The 8,785-nt window shown below is 49.0% G+C and overlaps 1 protein-coding gene across 1 annotated transcript in view; it reads left to right on the forward strand.

Moving 5' to 3' along the window:
• Nucleotides 1–1,636: 1,636 nt before the first annotated feature.
• SEPN1 (selenoprotein N, 1) overlaps nucleotides 1,637–8,785 on the forward strand; it is a gene marked incomplete at its 5' end in the record, with an annotated part of 9,684 nt that continues 2,535 nt past the window's right edge. The window contains 8 exon segments of the mRNA XM_010019147.1: nucleotides 1,637–1,754; nucleotides 2,532–2,662; nucleotides 3,122–3,334; nucleotides 3,833–3,957; nucleotides 4,711–4,848; nucleotides 6,200–6,281; nucleotides 7,242–7,430; nucleotides 8,482–8,587. Of these exon segments, the coding sequence (XP_010017449.1) occupies nucleotides 1,637–1,754; nucleotides 2,532–2,662; nucleotides 3,122–3,334; nucleotides 3,833–3,957; nucleotides 4,711–4,848; nucleotides 6,200–6,281; nucleotides 7,242–7,430; nucleotides 8,482–8,587 (1,102 nt within the window).

Genomic DNA, 8,785 nt, shown 5'->3' on the forward strand with positions numbered 1-8,785 from the left:
TAGGAAATGGAGCGTCTTTTCAGAGCTCAGTACACATCCAGGACAGGCTCCCCTGCAGAGGAGAAGCCATCACACTCCGAGCATGCTTCCCTGCTCCAGGAGCCCACTCCCAGCGAGCAATCACATGGGCCCATGTGAGGTTAATGCATTCCATGCTGTGCACAAGCACTCTAGAGCTTACAGGGATACTGAGGCCTGCTCCAAGGCTCCATGACATGACCCTGGCACCTGGCTGTTAGGGAAGTTGCTCAGGAAAATGTTGTTATCAATTTACAGGGCCAAGCATGGGCACCTCTGTTCATTTGGGGAACAAAGGCATGTTTTTGGCCCCAGAAGCATGGACAGGCAAGAGAGGATTGTTGCTGTATGTAGATAATCCTTCATTCCTTTATTTCAACTGTGCACACTCCCCTCCTTGTCCTTCCACAGCCATGTCTGCTTCCAGATCTCTGGTTTATATTCCAGGGTCTTTATTTCTGTTTGTCTCAGTCCTGAAACTGCCCTGGAAGGCTCTTAAGTGCTTTTGTTGCTTCAGTTGACAGGAGCAAAGCCTTCCAGGCAGCATTAGTGCTGCTTCAGGCTGGCAGGCAACAGATGGAGAATAAACTAGTTCAGGAGCTCTGGGGATGGTGGTGGTGCTGCAGGCAATAGAGAATAAACACCGTTAAACAGCAGAATACAGAGTATTTATCCTGCCGCTTTAGGCTTTTACAGGGGTGGCAGGGGAAGCTGTCCCAAATGATGGGTCACAGGGGATGTGCTGCAGGCTGGCTGGCAGTGATGTGGCTTGTCTGGCTTGCTCTGTCTCTTCCTCTCACACCAACATGGAGCTCTCATATTCTGCCTGCAAGTTGTCCCTTTCCCTTCCGTGCTGAGCGCTGCAGAGCAGAAATGACCAGAAGCATCTAGAGCCTTTCTGAGGCTGCTCCATTGTGTTCCAGTGGTGTTCTCCCCTGTGGACTTTGCAGAGGGAGAAACCGAGGCACAGCATGGCTGGGATCTTGCAGAAGGTTCTGGAGAAGCCCATGGGTTTGTGGCTCCCCAGTGCATGGCTGACCAAGCAGGCAGGGGACAAAATGCTCCAGCCAGCCCTGAAGCTGGAGTTTTGGAGGGGAGCCTGACTTGAGCAGGGAATTGCATGTGACAGTGGATATGTGGATGTATGGCATGAAGCTCAGCACGGGTATAAGTTGCTTTCTGCAGTTACAAGGGCTCAGTTCATGTCCTTTGTGTTTTTGTGATGTGGGTAGTCACGGCTTTGCCTTTGTTTCACTGCACATCAGTTTGTCACGGAATCACCATCTCCAGGTGCTCTCAATAGCTGCAGGTTTAGCACTATCTGGAAAAAGTTGGCATTTCTTTCTGACAAAAGACTTTGAGGCTGACTCTGAGCAAATGATTCAGTTGGAATTACTCAGCCAGATGTAGTTTTAATATGCTCATGCCAGCAGTTCCTGGACACCAATCCCTATTGTAAATAGCACAAAATTCTGCCAAGGGGTGTTAATCTTTTGATTTAATGCCTGTGTTTGTGTGCTGGAAAGAATTTAAATTAACTCTGAAGCTGAGAGGGGCACGAGTGAATTTCTGCAAGAGGCTGGAATGAAATCTCACTTGCCTCTTCTTCCTGAACTAGGAGCTGGCACTGAAGTCTTTGGGAAGTGAGGGGCTGTTTCTCTTTTCTTCTCTGGACACAAACAATGACCTGTACCTCAGTCCAGAAGAGTTCAAGCCGATAGCTGAGAAGCTGACAGGTAGGTGTCTATCTGCTCCGCAGAGCTCCCTCTGCACAGTCCAAGCAAAAGCCAGGGATAATGCACTGAACCGGTTTTATTCATGTCTTTATTTTTTCAGGGTGCTGTTTTGAGTCTTATTTACATGAAGTGAGGCTGCTGAGCTTTACAAGAGTCTGAAAAGGCTTAAGCACTAGACACACATCACTTCCACAAAGTAGAGGGTTTGTAAGACACAAGATCCCATTGCTGGGCTAGCAAAGCACAGAAGTTACTTTGTCTAGAGCTTAAAGGGGATTTGGGCTGGGTGAATGCAACAGATACATGCAGATACAGCCCGGGCAAGGCCAAAACTGTTAGTAAGTGGCAGCATTTCATTCATACACTGACTGAGGCATCTCTTTCAGGTAGCAGTTGTGAGAGATCCTGTTTGGAGACACTGTCAGCCTGTATCTTGGTGGTGCCACACAAGAAACAGTGTGGTGATGATAACCTACAGTGCAGTCCCAATACAGCTGTTTGCTTGTGCTGTAATTCATTGGGTAAAGCATGTGTTCTCATCCCTCCAAGGTGAAATGAGACTGTTCAGCCAAGCTGTGGGGTTTAGAGAGTTGTCTGCTGAAAGGAGAGCTCCCCTTTAGCTGGTTTCTGGGGTGTGCCTGAGTTCTGCTGCTGGATGGAGAGCTGGGAGACTCCCAGTATTGCTGGATTTGCCAGGATGAACGTGTAATCACTTCACAATTGCTTAAAAGCAGAGGAAAAGGAAACAGCTGCCTAAATTTCTGCTCCTTTGCCTAGGGGTTGCTCCCATCTCAGAATTTGAAGAGGAGGAGACCTCCGATACAAGCGGGGAGACATTGTCCATTGTGGCTAAATTCCAGCCTTTGGTCATGGAAACAATGACGAAGAGCAAAGACGGTTTCTTGGGAGTAAGTGTCACGCAGGATGTGTATGGCCACAAATTCTGGTATAAACACATGCAAAGGGCTGGTAACATCACCAGCAATAAGTGCTGGCGTGGTAGGGTGGGGAGGTAGTCTTGCTCAAGGCCATGGGATTTGCTTTGATGAACAAACTCGCTGCTTTCTGCAGCAGTTCATTGTTCTCAGCACACTCAGTATCACTGTGCCCCAGTTAATACAGCCTTCTTGGGAAGCTTGAAGCAGACATTAGAGATGGATCTCCTGGAGCTAAGTCCAAAAGCTCCCGCTTCCTATTACTCACATGATTAAAAGTTGACAGAACTATTTGGTGGTAGTTGGAGTGGTAGAAAGAATTTAAACCATTATAATTCTTTTTCCCCTTCTCCAAAGCCTCTGTACATCCATGAGCACGACTGCAGGATTGAAGGGGCTGGTCGAGGCTCTGACAGTATCTTTTGTTCACAGATTTCTCATGTTGCTCTGTCTGGGCTGAGGAACTGGACTGCCCCAGCAGCCCCTATGAGCGTGCTGCTTGCCAAGCAGTTTAAAGCCTTTCTTCCTCCAAAGAATAAACTGGATCTTGGGGATCCATGGTGGATAATTCCTAGCGAATTGAACATCTTCACTGGGTATCTTTCCAACAACAGATTTTACCCTCCGCCTCCCAAGGGCAAAGAGGTGAGATATGAAACTCAATTTCTATATACTTGAGAGGTAGTTCGTATAAATGTTCTGCCTTGTAGCCCAGATGAATCTCAAGAATCCCTAGAGGGACAAGGCTATTGCATTCTGTCTCCCTGGACTTCTTAAGGGAGGAAAAAGGCTGCAGCTTATAGCCAGGAGCACTGTCTCCTAAATTGGAGGTAAAACTGAGAGCAGGCAAAAGCTCTGGGTGTCTCTCAGGGCCAGATGAGGCTGACTTGACTAACTCAGACTGGGATGATGGAAACTTGCAAATGATGGGAAGAGCATAAAAAGCATGGAAATGGATTTCATTTTAAACCCAGTCACTCACTTTAGCTCCTTGTTTTGTGATGAGGTAGGTCTCTGAGCTAGTTTTTCTATCATAGCAGTTCCCTTGCCTTCCTGATCTGGTGGGGAGCTTCTCTGGAGCTGCGGCTGACCTGCGGTGAAGGAACTGTTCTCATTTTTGCTCTCTTACATTTCTCTCTCTAGATCATCATCCACAGGCTTCTGAGCATGTTCCACCCGCGCCCCTTTGTGAAAACCCGCTTTGCTCCGCAGGGAGCTGTGGCCTGTATCCAAGCCAGCAGCACCTTCTACTACACCATCGCGTTCAGGTGAGGCCGTGGGCCCAGGGATTAGAGGAAAGCTTCTGAGTCTGTTCTGTATCTCAAGGGAACAGAGAAGGCTGCTGTGAGCCTGTGGCAGAGAGTGTGTGTGTCACTGCATGTTGTGTTCCCAAGCAAGGCCAGATGTGTCCTGGCTGGGAGGGAAGCAAAGCAGCTCAAGGAAGAGGGTGGTTCACAGCCAGCTCTTGCCCATGTGTGTTGCTTTGCTGCTGCCCATGCTTCCAGAGCCCCTGGTGGGGCAGGGACTGTTGCCCAGATGCAGGACATTGTCCTTGGTTTAGAGCTATCCCTGGCTGAAAGAACAGTCTGATTAGCATGAAATGTGTTAGGCTGTGGTTAATCAGGGCAGGGGAGTGCCTTTCCAAGGGTGAGAGTCTGGGAAATTGTTCTCTTGTGTTACTGGGAGTGTTACACACAGCTTTTACTTGCCTCATCAAGCTGGAAGGGAGGCTGAAGGGGTCTTAGGCTGTTCTGTGTTTCAAGGAATGATAAAATAATTCATCCTTCCTGGATGAACACTTATTGCCCAATTCCAAAAAGCATCAATACTGGAGATGATCGTAACCCAGGGGATCTGCTCCAGTCTTTTACTCTTATCACTGTGTGACATGAAAAGCTTTTTGAACTGAACCTCTCTGCCCCAATTTAGCTTCATAATTTCTGGTGCCTGGAGATAACTTTTCCCTGCTGTCATCTTCTCTCCTCCCGGCACTGCAGTTGATGGCTCCTTTCTCATTTCAGGATCCACGCTGAGTTCCAGCTGAACGAGCCACCACACTTCCCCTTCTGGTTTTCCCCAGGCCAGTTCACAGGTTACATCATCCTCTCCAAGGATTCTTCCCATGTCCGAGAATTTAAGCTATTTGTCCCTAACAACAGGTATGGCTGTTTCTTTCTCTTTCTGGGTGCTGAACAGACTTGAGGGTTATATAAATGAGGCCCAGTGGAACACAGGGGCTCTGGGATCCTGTCCTCTGCAGGGCTTGGGGCTGTGCATGGGGGAAGGCTGGTGGGCTCTCTTTATGTGAAGGTATGAGTGCAAGCAGCAGCCCTGTCCCTTGTGGTATGTGGGTATCCTGGCCTGTGCAGGTCAGGCTGAGCTTTGGGCAGCCTAGTTCTACAGTTTGTTTATCTGCTTTCCCCAGTCATCCTTCACTGCCAGCAGTCATCACGCTCATCATGTCCTGTCCTCATCCCTATGTGTCTTGATGTCCTCCATCGTGCCTCCACTGCCCTAGAGACAGGCAGCATCCTCTTTATTAGCAGCACTGCTGTGAGCACTGCTCCCCTTGACTAGCAGTCCCCAGCTGGGGCAGGGACTCCTGCAATTGTCACATACCTGCTGCAGGCTGAAGAAGGCTCCTTGGGTGTCTGTGATGGATGAGCTCATGCTTTTCAGCCAAGTTCCTGGAAAAGCTGAGTGAATTGAGCTCTGCTGTTGCTCGTAAAACTGGCAAATGCATCTCTACCAGTCGCTGAGGATCCCTGACCCATTTCAGATTCAATCACCAGAAACTGTCCCTTGGTACTTGGAGAATGGGGAGGGATGAGCAGGGTGTGGGGAGCAGCCCCTGGCAATCCCAGTGCCTGGCTTAAAGCACTGAAGTTGAGCAAACCTGATGCTCTTACTTCAGCGTATTTTTTGCTTGGTGTTTCACAGGTTGAGGTTTTGTGTGCAGAGTTTCGCACTAGCTCGTTCCTGCTCTCTGGCAAGCAGCTGGAAGTGTTTCAGGGGAAAGAAGCTTCAAATCTCTTTGCCCATGACAGCCGGAGTGAAAATTCTATTATAACATTACCCTGGCGACTCAACCCCTGTGGCTCTGTCAGCACATTTCTTACAGCAAGCAGACATGTACATCTCTGCCAGCAACAACTCACAAAAGCCTTTTGCTTCCAAAAAAAACCCAACCACTTTTAGAAGTTCAGAAAAAGAATGTGCAAGTCGAGTGCTAGGAAGGAAGGGGCAGCAAAGTCACCTCTCTCTTGTACTTTGGTAGTACTTAAAGGTGTGAGTGTATTTGCCCAGAGCCCAGTGGGTGCCTGGACCCTGATCCTGGGCTCTAGAGTTGCTGGTCATATGCAGGGAACACAGTGATCTCCAAGGAGCTGGGGGCTCTGGGCCTTAATGCTGACCCTGCAAGAGGAGCATTGGATGCTGTCATTTGTTTGGCATTTCCCATACACAGCCTTAACCTTGAGTGACTCTGAACATCCTGGCTTCACCTTGCAGGTCCCTGAACGTTGATATGGAGTGGCTGTATGGAGCAAGTGAAAGTAGCAACATGGAGGTGGACATTGGATACCTGCCTCAGGTCTGTAGACACTCTCAGTCCTCCATATGCATGCAGCAGCTCAGCAGGGATTTATGCTGCCATGGCCCTGAGCTGTATAACCTCAGCTGTCCCTGGTCTTCAGAGGTTTCTCGTGAACGTTTCAATCTAACTCTATAATCTCTGTTGGTCTGTGTGTGTCCTCTGCAGCTCTGTGGCTCCCCGTTACCAGTTGTGGTATTTTAGTTTGCCCTTTGTGTGGGTTGAATCCTACACACCTGGAGATGTGTGGCTCTTTCCAGCTTTCCAGAGTTGTCTGAGATGAGGAGCTGAACCCAGGCCCTGAGCCCAGAGGGGTGCATGAACAACAGTGTGTCTGAATTTAGAAACTGCATGAGGTTATTCCTCTACTTTGTGGTAATCCCAGCTCTTGGGACAGGAAACATGAGTCAGGATTTTGAATGCCTGAATTTAACAGTCCCATTTGGTCTTAAACTAGATCCATGTTTCTTTTTAATTGCCAAGAGCTGAGAAAACAGACTTACAAAATCATTTCAGTTGTCCCAGACAGTGGACTGGGGGAAGCTCCTGAACAGCTTTTGTATTGCCCCCTCTCGTGGTTAGCCACGGGTTGGGTAAGGGCTGTGCTGGGGATAGGAGCAAGAGCTTCAAACTAGCTCTGTGGAGCTCAGTGATTGAAGGATCTAGTGTCCCACCATCAGAAATCTCCACCTGGGGAGGTGGGAACACGGAGTGAACAAGTCTCATGCAGTTCCCATCTAGAGAGCACAGTAACTGAAGGAAATGAAGTTGCTTTCCTGCTATTCCCCACTAATACACATTTGCAACTGGTGAAGCGCAGCTCCAGGAGACAATAGATAGAGCTGTATCTTCATTGGAAACTGCACAGTCCTGTCTTGCCTCTTCATCCTGTCCTGGACTACAGAAAAACAGGAGTGGGATGTCTGCAATGTCCAGCTCAATGTGTTTGTTCTCCTGCAGATGGAGCTTGAATCGACTGGGCCTTCGATCCCTTCTGTGATCCATGATGAGAATGGCAATGTGATTGACAGCAGGGATCCCTCAGGAGAGCCCATCCAGTTTGTGTTCGAAGAGATAACCTGGCAGCAGGAAATACCCTGGGAAGAGGCAGCCCGGAAACTGGAAGTGGCCATGTATCCATTTAAGAAGGTGAGGAAGGGGGACGGGGCTCTTCCATGGCATGTTTATTTGGGGCACATCGTTTTCACTGGGTTGTCCAGTCACCTCAAGGACCAGCAGAAACCAGAGGCCACAACCTGATCAGCATTCAGCATGGTGTGAGGGTCTCCTCCCAGCCACTGTGTGTGTGACTGGATGGACTTCCAGTTTCCAGATGAGGGAGTACAGCATCTCTGAAAGGCTGTTTGTGGTTGCACAACAGCACAGGCAGGAACAAAGCCTGATGTTGTGTGTCCCGGGCTTGTAAATGTGGGCTCATCCTTCCTTCCTGTTATCAGTAGCTGCCAACGTGATTTCTGAGAGAGGCAGCTTACAAATGCTTTTCCTCTGGCATTTCTTCTGCCATGTTCAGCTACCTTTGGACCCAGCTTTCCTTATCAGCAGAAAACACACAATCTGCCTGTGCCTCTGCATCCCACAGCGAGACACAAATTGATAGCATTGGGTGACCCAAACTATTTAACATGCCGGTAGCCTGTGGAGCAGATGGCTACTGCCTGTCACTGCTTCCTTGGCTGAAGGGACACGTTTCAATGGCTGCCTCCTTGTGTCTGAGCTTACAAATGTCCCTTTGAGCTGCCAAGATGTTAATAAAGTTCCCTTCATTTGAGTGATTGGAATAATCTCTGTGCAGGCTCCCTCACAGACAGTTTTTAGGCCTTTTCAGTAAGGTTTTGTAATGAATATCTCACAGCCACATTTCCCAGGCTGCTGAGGGGAGTTTGCAGCCAGCCAGCTCACAGTTGTGCAGATGCTCTCTGTAATGTATGAGGATGGGGCTCTGCAGGTCCTGGTAACAGCCCACATGCTGTGAAGGGCTTGCTTGTAATCTCACCAGAAGATGAAGTTGTCCTTGGGGACACCACCACAGTTGTCGTTTGCTTTAATCTGCAGGATGTGCTGCAGGTTCAACTCTGTGTACTTCACCTGAGGGATGTGACAGGTCTGGTTCCTTCAGGTCTGCTTGTATTTGAGATGGGCTGTTGTGTGTCTTGTTTCTCAAGCTGTTTGTTGCCTCCAGGTCTCCTATCTTCCCTTCACACAAGCTTTTGAGAGAGCAAAAGCAGAAAAGAAGCTGGTGCACTCGATCCTGCTGTGGGGTGCCCTGGACGACCAGTCCTGCTGAGGTGAGGACATTCCCAGTGTGGCTGGAGGAATGATGTGCCTCATTCAGGCTCTGAGAAGAGCTTGGGGTCAGAGAGCTGGTCACGAGCCAGCAGTAAACGCTGTGTGACTCGTTTTGGCTCTGAAGATGCTGAATAGAAAAGAGCCGGAAGTGGGGAATTATTGATCAGATCTTAGGTCCCCAGTGGCAGGATCAGATC

Source organism: Nestor notabilis, unplaced genomic scaffold (genome assembly GCF_000696875.1).
Source record: "Nestor notabilis isolate BGI_N333 unplaced genomic scaffold, ASM69687v1 scaffold20457, whole genome shotgun sequence".
In the NCBI taxonomy this organism is placed as follows: domain Eukaryota; kingdom Metazoa; phylum Chordata; class Aves; order Psittaciformes; family Psittacidae; genus Nestor; species Nestor notabilis.